At 33.0% G+C, this 16,282-nt stretch overlaps 1 protein-coding gene across 1 annotated transcript in view; it reads right to left on the bottom strand.

Annotated features, from left to right (window-relative positions):
- LOC140054176 (uncharacterized) overlaps window positions 1-16,282 on the bottom strand; it is a 106,908-nt gene that overhangs the window by 43,130 nt on the left and 47,496 nt on the right. Inside the window, exons 30-32 of the mRNA XM_072099068.1 lie at window positions 14,409-14,489; window positions 13,477-13,800; window positions 9,103-9,244 (exon numbers count right to left, since the gene is read on the bottom strand). Coding sequence (XP_071955169.1) covers window positions 9,103-9,244; window positions 13,477-13,800; window positions 14,409-14,489 — 547 coding nt within the window. The remainder of the gene's footprint in view (window positions 1-9,102; window positions 9,245-13,476; window positions 13,801-14,408; window positions 14,490-16,282) is intronic.

Genomic DNA, 16,282 nt, shown 5'->3' with positions numbered 1-16,282 from the left:
TTTTTTAGCCTCAACTCTGTGTCTATTTGAGCTAGCCTCATGGCTACCAACACAAAGGAAGCTCCCGCCACTAACACAGGCAAGGCAACAAGACATTCCAAGGCATTGTCTGACGTGATAAGTAGTCCTGATCTAGCCAGATTTATTGAGGACAGCGTTAGGAAGGCATTCGAAGGTCCATTAATAGCTGATCTTATAAGCAAACAAGTATCCGTAGCCCTCGAAAGTCATAATTTCGCCGATGCAATTAATAGGTCCGTAAACAAGATCATGGCGAAAACAATGGATAGGCTCGACCACCTGGAAAGTCAAATTTTCGATTGTCAGAATAAAATGGCTGATATGTCATGCAACATTGCATCTGAAAATTCCTTTATGGATGAAATACAGAGGCAGATAAAAAAACAAGGTGAACTTATTGACGACTTAGAACAATACTCAAGGCGAAATTGTCTGAGAGTGTTTGGAATACCTGAAACTAAACAAGAGAATACAGACCAAATCGTACTTGACCTAGCAAGCAGTAAACTGGGAGTTAATATTACCAATCTAGATATTGACAGGTCCCATAGAACTGGACCCAGGAATGGAAATGCACGAAGACCCAGACCCATCATTGTAAAATTTACATCATACAGGAGTAGGAAGAAAGTTATATCTGCACGCAGGAAGCTCAAAGGATGTGGTATCTCAATACAAGAGGACCTGACTCTGATGAAGCGTAACCTACTTGCTAAGGCCAAACAACACCCAAAGATAAAAAATGTTTGGTCAATAGATGGGAGAATTTCGGCAACAGTAGACAAGAACGACAGGGAAGTAATTATTTCTATTTCTTCACTAACTGAACTTGACAAAATCTGAACTTCTTCAAATTAAATACTAACTTTTTTACTTTACAGACGTTTTTTGTTTTTTTTATTACATTACAGCACTGGTTCCCGTTACTGTATCCTGAACAATGTTTTATCTTGCTTGAACAATTGATTTATTTCACCTCACCATTAATGCTGGTGTACTCCATTGACACCGGTTTTGATGGTCTGTTGAACTTTATCTTTTTAATATAAATGTATATCTCTCTATGACTCAGTTATTATTATTACTACGAGTACTGTTTCCAATTTTTCACATTTTAAAGTGACCTTTAAAGATAATTTTTTTATTTACATCGCTAGTCTACTCCATGTTTCGACCTTCCTGTTTAGTTTTGTGTGTGTGTGTGTGTAAACAAAACCAAATGAACCTACCTACTGGAAATAACAATGATAAACAAAACCGATTATATAATCAAATTGTTAATCCTTATTCATCATATGATAAACATGAACAAAATCTCAACCCTGATTCCTATTTTTTTTCTTCACACCAAACAAATTGTGAATACTACCAACCTGAACAAATCGCCTGTCTAAGTGAAAGTGAAAATCATAAACAAATATTTTCTTCCCTTCATATCAATGCCCGAAGCTTACTACATAATCTAAATAACATTCAAATATTATTAAAATCCCTTAACCATAACTTTGATGTAATTGGTATTACAGAAACTTGGTTAAAGGATGATAATCCCCCAGCACAAATTGAACACTATTCCTTTATTCATAAGAACAGACATGGGAGGGCTGGTGGAGGTGTTGGCTTTTATATCCAAAGTGGTATTAAATTTAAAGAAAGGGTCGATCTACTATCTGATAGTTCCGTATACGAATCACTTTTTATCGAAATTGAAAGAAAATCTGGGAAAAGTATTATTGTTGGCGTCATCTACAAGGCCCCCTCTTTAGATGCAAATAACTTTATTGAATCGCTTGACGCCTTATCAAACAACTTGTCCAGTGAAACCAAACATATTTATTTATTGGGGGATTTTAACATTGACATTTTAAAACATCAGTCCAATAATCAGTCAAGACACTTTGTCAACTTACTATTTAGTAATTTCTTCCTTCCTTTAATCCACAGACCCACCCGTCATTTCGTAAGATCAATAACACCACCATAAATAACTTTAGAGAAGAACTTGAGAGAGTGTCTTGGACCGATATTTAGTGCATTTTCCTCTTTTGAAACAAAATTTAAACAGTTATTTAATAAGCATTTTTCATTTGAAGATCGGGTTAATAAACATAAAAACTTAAGACTTGGATGACCAATGGACTCATTACTTCCGTCAAACATAAACATAAACTGTACTCTAAATCTCTAAAATTCCCAACTAATAGAAATATAATTGAATACAAAAAATTTCGAAATAAACTAAATTCTGTAATAAAAAAAGCTAAAAAGGATTATTATGAAGATCAATTTTACCAAAAAAGAGATGACATTAAAGGTACTTGGAAAATTATAAACACCTTAATTAAAAAACATGTAGTGAGTGATCACGGTGAATCTGTAATTGACTGCGGGGGTAATCTTACAGATGACCCTACTACCATTTCCAACCACTTTAATAATTATTTCGTAAATATTGGGCCTAATCTCGCATCAAACATTAATACTTCTAATGTAAACTACAAAACTTATCTTCCCCCTCCTATCCTAAATTCTATATTTCTCAGTCCTGTTATCAGCGATGAGATAATCGACTTAGTTAAAAATTTCAAAAATGACAAATCCCCTGGCATTGATGATATAAGTCCATCTATTATCAAACAAGTTTTTCATCAAATATCAGATCCCCTATGCTATATTTTTAACTTATGTTTATCAAACGGTTTCTTTCCCGATAGTCTCAAGTTAGAAAAAGTTACCCCGATCTTCAAATCCGGTGATAAACACGACCCTGGAAATTACCGCCCCATTTCAGTTCTGCCAATCTTCTCCAAAATTCTTGAACGTCTTATTTATGACAGAACATATACATTTCTTCAGCAGAATAACATATTATACAAAAATCAATTTGGCTTCCGTAAGGATCATAACACATCTATTGCACTTCTTAAATTAACAAACGAGATTGTACAAGCATTTGAAAAAAACAAATTAGCAATTGGCCTTTTTATCGATCTCTCCAAAGCATTTGACACAATAGACAATGATATCCTAATGACAAAATTATTTAATTATGGAATCCGTGGCCCTGCGTATAATCTTTATAAAAGTTATCTGACCAACCGTTACCAATGCACTAAATTTAAACAATCCATATCCGATCTCCAACCCATTACATGTGGAGTCCCTCAAGGATCCCTGTTAGGCCCTCTACTGTTCTTGCTATATATAAATGATATTTACCGATCCTCAAATTTACTTTCATTCCTTTTATATGCAGACGATACCACCCTCCTACATACTGACACAAATTTAGACTCGCTCCTTAAAGTTACCATTGATAGCATACCCAGCATCCTTGATTACTTTTCTGCAAACAAGCTCTCCGTAAATTTTAAGAAGTGCAATTTTATGATTTTTCGGAATTCGGCCAAACCACTAGTAGGATGCCCAAACCAACTCCAGTTTGGCACTTACCAAATACCATTAGTGAATAAAACAAAATTTCTTGGGGTCTATTTAGATAGTAGATTGACCTGGAAAGCCCATATTAACGAAATCGAAAACAAAATATCTAAAAGTTCTGTTATTATTTTTAGACTTTCAGCATTTATTCCTCAAAACATTCTTCGTACTATCTATTGCTCCCTTATTCTTCATTATCTTCACTATTGCAATATTGTCTGGGGGAACACTTATCCGTCGTACCTAAACAAACTTCTTTTACTACAAAAAAAATGTATTAGAAACATTTCAAACTCGCCTCCAAGAGCCCACTCAGATCGTTGTTTGCATCCCTTTCCCTTTTAAAAATTTACGATATAAATTGCCTTCAACAATGTATTTTTGTATACTCTTGGTTAAATTCCCTAATCCCCGCTCAATTTCAACCCCTGTTCAAATTAAATTTCAACTATCATAGTCATAACACAAGAACCTCAAATAAAATACATATTCCATTACACAAAACACTATCTTTCCAACATAACATTCAGTTTTCAGGGCCAAAATATTGGAACAACTTACCCAAATACATAACTGAATCGCCAACAAAAAAACATTTCACTTTTAAGCTAAAAAGGCATCTATTATCCACATATAATCACTGAATCCTAAATAATATTAATTCAAATTTCATTGATATTTTCAATCGGTTTTTTTTTGTTTACTTTGGTTTTTTTTATGATTTTTTTGATATTTTTTATTTTTTGGCAGCCCACCACAAGTTTACACTTTCTGGGGTTCGCCTCTCTTATTTAAAATTGTTTTTTTACAAACTCTGTTAATTGAAAAGAGAAGAGAAATAAATGTTCTGAATGATACATGTTTGGTCAAATAAAAGTGAATAACTATTATGGAACATTAACAACAAAATATTTTTTTCAGGGGGATAATATATCTGTAACAGAACAATTTGTTTGGTTCCAAAGGTGTCCCTTATTTGTAATGATTAATTTTGTTTAAAACTATTCTTGCAAAATTATTTATTTTTTAAATATATTTTATTATCTTATTTTCTTCATAATAATCATTCTCATTTATATTAACAGAACATAATTTACACCTACTGCTCATCATCAACAACTATGTTTTGAAATAATACAAGATCACTTGCTAGGTAAAATGACATCATACAGACATTGTGTTGTATTTTATTAATTTGCATTATTTGATTTCAATCGTTCTAGTTTATTAATTTGTAACACTAGGCCTGAATATGAATTAGAAACCTCATACAATGTCTTTCAAATTTAAATCATGAACCATGAACAAGTCCTAGTTAAATGCATTGTTTTATCAAGTAATTGAAAAAATTGAATGTCCAAGAAATGACATACATTTTCTCTCCAATCTCAATTCTAGTAAACTAGTAGATATTTTATAATTTGAAAATTTCAAGATTAATTGATGTTTGATGGTTGTATTTTTGTAGTTTTTAGTCTGGAAAAATTTATTTGAGGCTTTTATCTGCCAATTTTTGTAAATACTTCTGTAAAATCTGTTAATTTTCCCCCACAATAAAATTGCTTACTTGCTAGTTAGTTGGTTTATTTGGATTTTTACAATTAGCATCAGGTTGCCTGTGGAAAACAAGTCAATTTCCAGTATTGCTCTTTGAGATGTTTGCTTTTAAAAAGTGCATAAGCATCTAGTACTGATGATATTTAAAAAATTTCACCAAATCAATCCAATACTATCATCTGTTTAATGATTAGTACACTACTAGGATTCTTTGTATTTTTTTCAAAACTACAGTTATAAAAACGAGAAGATTGGTTCGAATTTTACAATTTTTTTGTATATATTTCAGTTACTAAATTATTAATAGTATAACCTCAATCAGTTGATAAACAGTTACGTAAAACTGTTTATCGTAACATTCTCTGATGTTTAAAATTAGCTATTACTAATTTACAGCTGGTATATGCCAAGTTTTATGTAGAAAAAAAGAATAATAAATCACTATTATCGCAGACTTTGCACTTACATGTTCTCAAGCGAAACAACATTCATGTTTGTTGTTAACATTTAAGCTACTACTGAGAACAAACATTTGTAATGCTAAATCATTACAGACAGCATTAAATATTTAAAATGAGGTTTGAAAGGCCATCCACAGGATAAATTAATAATTTCGCATTCACTGACGAGATAATAAAGTGCTAAGATTTTCTGTTCAATCACCCAGCATCGAACCTCTGAACATTTCCCCCAGCCTTAAAGTTCATACACTGTCCCACTCGATATACCTTTATGATTTGAAATTGTCATCTTATATTAGACACTCATTGCATTTTTTTAGCTACTAGCTCCTTGAAAACATACAGTGTGTATCCTTCAGACTTAGTAATTTAATCGGGTATTATACCCCTTTGACACCAACGATCACAACTCCCGAGACATTCCATAATTTTGACACAATGGGGCATTAACTGCGGGTTGTGGTTGATGAAAAAGGCAAAATCCGAACAACTCAGGAATTCAAAACACCAGTTGAAATTTCTCTGGAGGCCGAACTGCGGGGACACACTGGGACGGTCAATGTGAGAGGTACCAACTTTAAACTCTGGTGTTTTCAGGTGAAAAGGTTATCATCACACAATCATTGCTTTTTTTTATTTTCAAATACTTCATTTAATATTTGTACAAAATATATAGCAAAAGCAGGTCAAAACAACAAATAGTATAAATAAAATATTATATGATATCGGAGACCTGAAAATAATTATTAAACCATACAATTTTTATAAATTAAATGATTTCAATGATCTTCTTGAGGTAAACAAACAAAATAGAGGGTGGTATTTACGATTTTATTTTTAAAACTCTGGTAGATCGATGTAAATGGGATCGATGTAAATGGGGTCGATGTAAATGGGGTCTATGTAAATGGGGTCTCTCCGGATTTTCTCGAGAATAGTCACAAACCCTGGAGTGTCTCCAGAGATCCTGCGGAGTTGATGTGAAAGAGGTATTAGTTGATAAAGTTAGCGATAATTGTTGCTAAGAAATCAATAACTAAACTAGAGAAAAATAACAAAACATAGAACAAACATAGAACAAACATAGGACAATATTCCATCAAGTATTCTGGTGCAAAGCTCTGGAATGAAATCCCAGATGATTTAAGGTTTCTAACAAAAAGCAAATTTAAAAAAGAAATGAAAACATACTATTTGTTTGTTTAGTGATATTTATTTCTCTTATATTCATAAGAGAATTATATTGTATATTTGAGAGAAAGTGTGTTTTATATTTCAATGTTTGGGGCTGAACTTGATTAGCTTCAACTATTTTTAGCCCTTCCCTTGATACAGTTATTATTTGTACGTTACAGTGTTTATAATTTATATATTCATGGGTAAAATAAAGAAAGGAACGAAAGAAAGAAAACCTGAACACATGCCCGTATACAATTTTTTGACAGCAGTGCAGATTCCTTTCGAAAATAGATTTAAACTATAGTACACAGTAAAACCCCTCCTTTGGGACACCCCTGTAGGGGAGACACTTTCCCATAACAGGAACAAGGGGAAATAACTACTACTCTACTAAAGAGAACACATTGTTGGGTGTATCTTTGTATTGGGTTCTATTGTAATACGAAAAAAAAATGCTTTTGGAATAAATTCAAACATAAAAAAACTTATTTCGTCATGGATGATAAAACAAATATTGAGATTTTATCGAGAAATCAACATTATAGCCTGTGTAATTAAGAAGCCGTATACTACATCCCGAGACGATTGTAAAATTAAATTATAGGGTTATAAATTTTGTATGTAGGCTTAATGTCATGAAATTAGAATGAGAGAATAAGGTGTAATAGTTTATAATTAGTTCCTTTTATGTGCTTTACATCACATCACATACAATTTTAGAAACAGGATAACATGGTCATTGCCACAACCTTTACAACAAAACCAGGTCAAAATCAGAACTACTCCTATAAGAGGATGATACTAAAAAACAACCAGTGCAATAAAAATAGGATATTATAGTCTGAATCAATATAAACAAACACCTCCATTCAAGAAACACCTCCATTCAAGGAACACCTCCATTCAAGGAACACCTCCATTCAAGGAACACCTCCATGCAAGGAACACCTCCATGCAAGGAACACCTCCATTCAAGGAACACCTCCATGCAAGGAACACCTCCATTCAAGGAACACCTCGATGCAAGGAACACCTCCATGCAAGGAACACCTCGATGCAAGGAACACCTCGATGCAAGGAACACCTCTATTTAAGGGACACCTCTATTCAAGGGACACCTCTATTCAAGGGACACCTCGATGCAAGGAACACCTCTATTTATTTAAGGAACACCTCTAATCAAGGGACACTTCTATTCAAGGGACACCTCGATGCAAGGAACACCTCTATTTAAAGAACACCTCTATTTAAGGAACACCTCTAATCAAGGGACACCTCTAATTAAGGGACACCTCTATTCAAGGGACAATAAGGAGACACTTTCCCAAGAAATGATTGAGAGGCATATATATTTTAACAATGGCTACCAATATTCAGGGCAAAATATTGAATATTGAGAGAACACTTGGTTGTGTCCTGAAGACATCTACTTGCGCCTATTTTCCACTTGACAACTTTGTTTGCATAAATCGAAATGTCAGCTTATACGCATCCGTATTCATGTTCCTCTGTGATGAATTCTAGTTCCTTGAGTTTATCGCTTCAGCGAAATTGGTAGTTCAAATGGTTTGTACTTTTTGCGAAGTTATAAAATATGCAAACAATCAGCGAAATCATGAAAATCAAAAAAGCTCAGCAAACATGTGATGAACATGACAATCGCAGCTATTCGCTAGAGTAGCGCGATTTTTTTCTCTGCGCAACAAATTTGCCTAGTGGATTGGTATCAAAGCATAGAGATATTATAGTGAACTATAATATCTCTATGATCAGAGATAAATCAAACGTTGACTTTTACGAACCAAATGAAGTAATCAGCTTATAAAACATGATAACATATGCATGATAAAGTTTGTTGTTAAAATGTCTGTGAATTGAGATAGGAATATGGCATAATGGTGTTAAGAGATATTGGACTAGCATGTGAGAGGCAGAAGTTCAAAAACGGCCTGTGTTATCTTGCTTGTATCCGTAGGCCTTAATTTATACATTGCACATAAGATAAACAATTTGGTACACTTTTTAATCATCTATAGTTCTAGACAACGGCCCTAGAGGGAAGTCTTTATCCTGAAAGGGTCCGAAGAAATAAAGATCCAGCATACTTTATTCTTTAATAGTAGGTTTCATGCATATTAGGCAGACGTTATAATTTTTGTAGATTTAGTAAAACCAGTAATTAAAATCACTTCGGTAGAAAAAAAAGGGGGGAAAAATTATTTTAATAAAAAGACAATAAAATAAACAGTGGAATTCAATCCAAAACAAAGTTTTGTTAAGGTAACTTTTTGGTCAAAGTGATTAATTATTATGTGACATTAAAATGGCATATTCAATTATTTTTAAGGGGGGAAATATAACTTTAAATAATTTCCAGTATATCTCTGGTAGGGTTTGGAATTTATCACACTGAATTATCTAAACTCAATTACAATACACTTACCGACATACGGATCAAAAACTACCGGCCATGCAGCTGCAAGGTGATGTATTTCTGCGTTCATTTCAATCAAATGGTTCAATTGCCTAATGGAATCTCTCGTCACTGGATTTTCCGTATGGCCTTGGAAGTGTTGGATATATACCTGAAATAGATAAGACAATAAATACTCCACTACAATATATACAGAATTGTTTCCATATGAATGATGAAAAAACTAAACCTGACACAAATCCACAAATAATCTCATATAATCATCACTGATAAATCATTACGATTGATTTTTCTTTTTTACAATTGTTTTTACAATAACCTTTTAATAGGATGAGTAAAACAATCTAATCTTGTGTAAGGCATTTTTTTTAAGTGGGTGGGGGATGACTGTGAAACAATTTTTTGGTCATTTAATAATCACACTTTTTATTGAAATTGAATATCACTTAAAGGGCAGCTCTGGGTTTGTGCTACAGGACTATTTTTACTGTTAAAAGATAAGACATTAATTTATGTCAATTTGTGACGTTCTTCTCAAGAAACAGGTATAAATCGAAAAAACAATCAATATTAAACATGAAGCTACACTTCAATGAGAAATCTCTTTGAAACATTTATTACAGTAACCATATTCATCACTTTTATTTTTAATAAAACAATCCATCTCAGGAAATGAAACGAATAATCCTTCATCATTTTTCCACTGTAATTTCTTATCCTCATCATAATTACAAAACAATGCCAAGTACAGTACATCCAAAATATATTTTCTCGGTGTCGTGTCAGTGTATTGTATCACTAGGTGAAGGTACTTTATAATCTCATCTTTTGATAAGTGCATTTAGCTGCTGGTTTTTTGTTCAAAAATTGAAATCATTATTATGTATACGTACAGTATCATGTCTGCAGACAACAAACATCCTGCAGTATCATGTAGGCCAGTACCACAACACCTTACTGTTAAATAATCTATTCCCTTAATATATTTTGAAAAATCCATAATACTAGGGTTAGAACAATAGTACGGTACTTGTTTTTTGTTTGTTTCACAAAACAACTTGTTTATGTAATAATGATATTGTGTTGCACTATAGCGCACAAATACTGCAAACTAGGTTGTACAATTCATGTCAGCAAACTAAAAAGTGCATTCACAACAAAACTAATTGAAAAATTAATTCGGTAATAAAAATTTACAAAAACATCAAAGAATGTAATCAATAGTCAAAAGACTATGTAGTATTCATTAGATTTCTATTAAAACATGTTGAATGTGATCAAGATTTAAATGATAATAGATTTTTTTTTGTATTGCCTTGCAGTAATGTTTTTTTTTTGGGAAAGGCAGTCTCTACAGTACAGTTTGAATGATGATTACCCAAAAAGCATAAACATTAGGAAAACAAAATTTACTGCAGTAACTTAAGTAGAATAATTTTTACATGGTGCCAAAATTCTAATTATTTTGTAAATATGTTTTGCTTATGAGGTTGAATAATTTATCTATGATGATGATTAATTTTTTGGCTGTAAACGAACGTTTTCTGTGGCGCCAACAACTAACAAAATACTCTTGGTACCACAATAACAGGCGTATCTGGGTTTGTTATATTATATGATGCTGTTGCAATGCACTTATGCATTATTTTTCGCTTGAAAGGAGATATATTTTGCAACAGACAGTAATTTCATTCAATTTCAAACCTGAAACTAAGAGGCTAAAGTAGTTTGTACTATCAGAAATATACCAGGTAAAACAGACTGAACTCTGGAATAAGCCAGGCATGATAATTGACACAAATAAAAACAAAAATGTGTTATTCAGTTTAATAATATCTTTGTATGATTTTTTTTTTTAAGAAATGGTATAAAATATACACAAGAGAGAAAAGTGCAGAATTGTGAAAAGCAAAGCTTTTAATACAGAGATCACCAGCATCCTTTGATAATAATCGCAATTGTCAACTGCTTTTCTCTCTGCTAATGCTTAAGTGATGATATAATGACGAAAAAAGAAGGAAAATGTCATGACGTAATTAATATTTAATGGATCATGTACTTTAGTTGGTATTAGTAACAGATATACTCAAAATCATTTTAAAATTGTCCTTTCAACTGTCACTCTATGACAATCACAACCAGTGTTTAATTTGTCACTGTATGACAATTAGAAGCCTATGACAATATGCATGGAACAAATAAAGAATCCAGTCGACAACTATTTCTCCATTCTTAAGTAATCGGACCAAATCTAGCTGACAGCTACACGAAACTGTCTTGAAACGTAAGTTAAAATTACTGGTTTACTATCAATGAACTACATAGCAATATATGCAATGATACAAGAATACGATATTACAATGCAGTGAGACAATACAGGCACAAATTAATACAAATTTTAATATCATCTAACAACAAACATTATGGACGTACTGAAATTGACATACTATGCAAATTTTGAGTATGATATTTATAGTCAAAACCACGACCCATGCCACAAAAAGCCCTCTCTTTGACGTTTACCAACCGTACAATTGTCAAATAGGTCAATTAACGGGATGACCATATTGTGTATACATGTATATGCATGTGGTGGGACAATTAGTCAAGGAAATAAATAAATGACACAGGGTGTTTATTCCAATTGGTGTTGTATTGGGGGAGGGGGGCGCATTTATTCGAATAAACACAGTAGTTAAATAGAAGTTGAGAAAAAATTGGTTGGGAAGTTGGAGGATTTTTGTTATGGATAGACAAAGATACTATCATTTTAAAAGCCTATAGCATCTACTCTAAAGTGACAAGGAGATGTAAGAAAAAGTGCTTAGGGTCATTTAAGAGGTCGTCAACATGTGGATTGCAATGTAAAGTTTAGTTAACAAATTACAAGTGGCAATTGTAAGTTTAGGCTTATCAAGTTAAATTGCCAGCGACGTTCTTGAACTAGGATATATTATATGGATTGTAATGTTAAACAGAGTTCATCAAAGATTTAGGGAGACATTGCAACTAATTGAAACACAAATTAATACATACGGATTATTTAATGAATTAGTGTGCCTAGAGCACTAAACGTTTTAACGGCAGTAAGTTGTAGTGCCCACTAAAAGTGGAGATACAGTAGCCGCTCTACCCTTTCTACCTTGTGCAAGAAAATGTCAACATTAATAATATTCTACTGCAGTTACTGCAGTAATTACATTTTTTAACCCTAAAGCAGCAAACAATTTCAAAGTCATCACACTGTTTATTGAAGTGACTTCTTCATATATTGAAACAAACTAAAATAAAAAAAATATGATACTACTGCAGTAACTGTAGTATAATTATAACTGACGTAGTCCCCACGCAAATAGATAGAAGAATTAACATTAAATGTGAGAAGACAGGTTAAAAGAGTCTCAAGTGGGAAATGTAGTTATTTGCCAATTACCATCGATGATGAAGCTTATGTTTCACACGGAAGAAAATCAATTTTCATTTTCTAATATCTTTAATCGTATGGTTATAAATTTGAAACATAATACGGCAAGGTAACCTAATAGGCCTTGAATGGTAAGAAAGAGGATACATTTCAAAGTGTTAAGAAGACATTATACAAATATTAGTGAGTGCGATGGTACAAATAATTTAATAAGGTGAAAGATAACATTCTGCCCGAGTGAAAATAGAATTTCATATTTCACCGAATATAAAATCATTCATAATTTGTTTTATAAAACATCTAAGTAGATCCTTGTCATTGCCATTGCTAGTTGTTGGAGAGGTCAACATTTGATTTCACACAGATTTGTTTCGTGGCGTGGCTGGCACACTAAAAACATTTTCAAAATTACTATTACACCATCATTAAATAGTACGTACTATTCCACGCCATATTACCCACAATTGCAAAATCAAATGACAGGTGTTATATAAAGAGAAATAAATGGAGCTGTAGCTTAGTGGTTAACAATGCTTGTCTTCCAATCCAAAAAGGTCTAGGGTTCAATCCTGACCTAGTGCCTGTGTTCAATCCTGACCTAGTGCCTGTGTTCAATCCTGACCTAGTGCCTGGGTTCAATCCTGACCTAGTGCCTGGGTTCAATCCTGACCTAGTGCCTGGGTTCAATCCTGACCTAGTACCTGTGTTCAATCCTGACCTAGTGCCTGGGTTCAATCCTGACCTAGTGCCTGGGTTCAATCCTGACCTGTGCCTGGGTTCAATCCTGACCTGTGCCAGGGTTCAATCCTGACCTAGTGCCGGGGTTAAAACTTTCAACTCTACTCCCTAAGCCTCAAATTAGACATACTTTTATAAGCACGATAAATTATAAAATATGTAATAAGCGCGTTATTTGCCGTTGGAAAAAGAAAAAGTTACTTATTGGAACATATACATACCATATTAGGCGCATCTGCATGGGTGATAGTTACATCAAACAGTGAGCCAGGTTCTGGTAATTGCATCATTATGAATTCCATACTACTATCACAACAGAAGGAATCCAGCGACAGGAAATCGGCTGTACTCTTTCCGAGGTAGTACGATCTTTCGTTCTCCGACATTGCAGCTAGTCTTTGAGCATCCAGTCTGAAGTCATTGTCTTGGTAGAAGACAACATCTTGACTGTTGTACAATGGTCCGCTGATTAAGGCATCATGTAGGTCTAGTCCATTTGGCATGGTTACCATAACCATGAGTGGCATGCCTCTTTGCCATACACCCTAAGAAGAAGGCAATCAAATGTTTACTTGCATACATTTTTAACAAAATCAATATGTGACAAGTAATTTTTTAGTTTTTTGGTCAGATATTTTGCCCATACATTTAATGAATGCTCAGTACACTGAGAATACTTGACTCAAGTAAGTTTCAAGTCAATGTTAGTGATCTCGGGACGGGTACAAATTGGTCAAGTGGTCAGGGTGAAAGGTTATTAAATCTCCAACCACTGGTCGCAGAGAGGTCATTTTGAATTTTCAAATTGATACGAAGGTATACATTCATACTCCGTCTAAGATTTTAGTAAAAAAATGCCATTTCTGACTTTTGACCCACAACCCAAGTCTCAAACAATTTGAGAATAACTCAAAGTTTCATGACAAGTACTTGAGATATAAACATGACCTGGTATGTGGGTCAAAGGTCAGAATGGCATTTCTGATCCCCTTTAAAATTGTAATATAATAGTAGCCATCTAACGGTGGGGGCCTCTTATCCTTTTTCGGCATATTTTAATTCCTTATTTCTCTTCTGGGTCCTGCTCTATAAACTCCTGGTTAGCGCTCATAGCCGTTACGCCACTGATAATAGTGACACTACATTACAGTACCTTTCGCTCTATTCTACAAATAGTAAGGTTTTCATACATAAACTTCAATGCATCTGTTGGCCAACAGTTCGCTGAATTCACCTGTTGGGAAATAAGAAAATTAAAATTACATGGGATACATCAGACAAATTAACCATAACTTTATCTTTAAAGTATTATATTTCAATCTATATTTATGAAACATGATGATTTCAATCTCAATGGTATAATAAGGTTTGATTAATAATGCATACTATAAAATTAATAAATAAAAAGTATAAACTTATTTTAAAATTTCTATTAATAGAATTGTAATTTAATTTTTTTAAACCAAGAAAATTTAATTCCAACTAGAAATTTATTTACATATACAATACATTCTATATTGGAAATAGTTGCATCCATTTTTTTATAATAATGGTGATTGGCCATTTAATAAAAAAATATTTTGTTATTTCTTGGTTGTAGAATCTGTCTCCTCGCTTTTTTTTTTTATTTTGTTTTCGGCATTTTCTGTTTTGTTTGTCATTTTATAAACAAAAACAATGGGTCTACTTGGATCTAAATCACAAAACTGCCTCTAGGACTTTGGTACAGATGTGCTGTGCAAGAGTTTTTTTTTTATTTACAGAAGGAAATAACAAAAAAACAACAATCCTAGTTCTACATCAATTCTGTCATGAAAAGCGAATAATAACAAATTTCCTATAATTTACAACACATTAACACGCTTGTTTGCCTGTAGTGCCTGTAACTTTAAACAGTCTGTCTGGACAACTCATTTGTCATTTTTGATCTTTAAAACTTAATAAATTAAAAACTTAACAGTTACATCCACGGTAATCATCGCTAAATATTACCCATAAAAATGGAAAGTTATCTTTGGTTGAAAATTGATCTAAATAATAATCTATCAATCAATCTTATACAGTGGTAAATGCACAAAGTCAAAGTGCTTCATGTTTTGGCTCAAACATGTCTGGAAATATTTTCCCAAGCAGGCAGCGATCAGCGCAGTTATGTTTTGACCATTACCAGGTACCTATTTATACCCCTGGGTAAGGAGAGGTAAACGTAAAAGGAAACGTAAAAGGAAAGTGTCTGGCCTAAGGATACAAGCAATGCGACAAGAGTTGGATTCAAACTCATGATCTCACGATCATTAGTCCAATGACACACAGCGCCACACACCCTGATTAAACTCTTTCTCTCGCACTCTATTAATTTTGTTCTAGTCGTGTTTTAGTTCAGATTATAGAAAGCACTGGACCCCTGAACAATTCAATAATTTACCATCAATACCACACAGATCTCTGGTTGGAAGTGAAGGCATTGATACCATACAAAGCTAATGTCTCTTATTTTAACTTTATCATAACTTCTTTCTTATACTATCGATAGAGACCTATGTACCTATTATTCAAGATATATTGTTTTAAACATTTTCTTACTTTTTTTTTTTGTTGAATGCCATTTTAATGTCACATAATAGTTACCACTTTTGATAGGAAAAAAATGATTTACCTTAATAAACTCTAATAAGTAATAACAAAACTGCCAGCCAGTCAATGGGTTTTCGGTTGAAAAGTGAAAACATTTTTGGGTTTTTTTTTTTAAACTGCAAAATTCAAAATGTCTGATTTCATTAATCTTCAGTTTCATGTTTTTGGGGGACAACAAATCTTGTAATAATTAGTGTTGAAACTGATTATCCCAGACAGTGTTTACATGAGCTTGCGAATGAACTCTTAATTACATAGATAAAATTTACAACATGTCAAAGAGTTGTTCGCCTCTGGAGCCTAAGCTTTGTCTAGACTCATAATTTGTAACATTAGCAAAGATAATAGAAAAAGAAGAATACACAATTACTGTAACACTAAACACCACAAACA

This window comes from Antedon mediterranea, chromosome 7 (assembly GCF_964355755.1).
Source record: "Antedon mediterranea chromosome 7, ecAntMedi1.1, whole genome shotgun sequence".
Taxonomy (NCBI): Eukaryota; Metazoa; Echinodermata; class Crinoidea; order Comatulida; family Antedonidae; genus Antedon; species Antedon mediterranea.
This window is presented reverse-complemented; position numbering and strand designations above follow the sequence as displayed.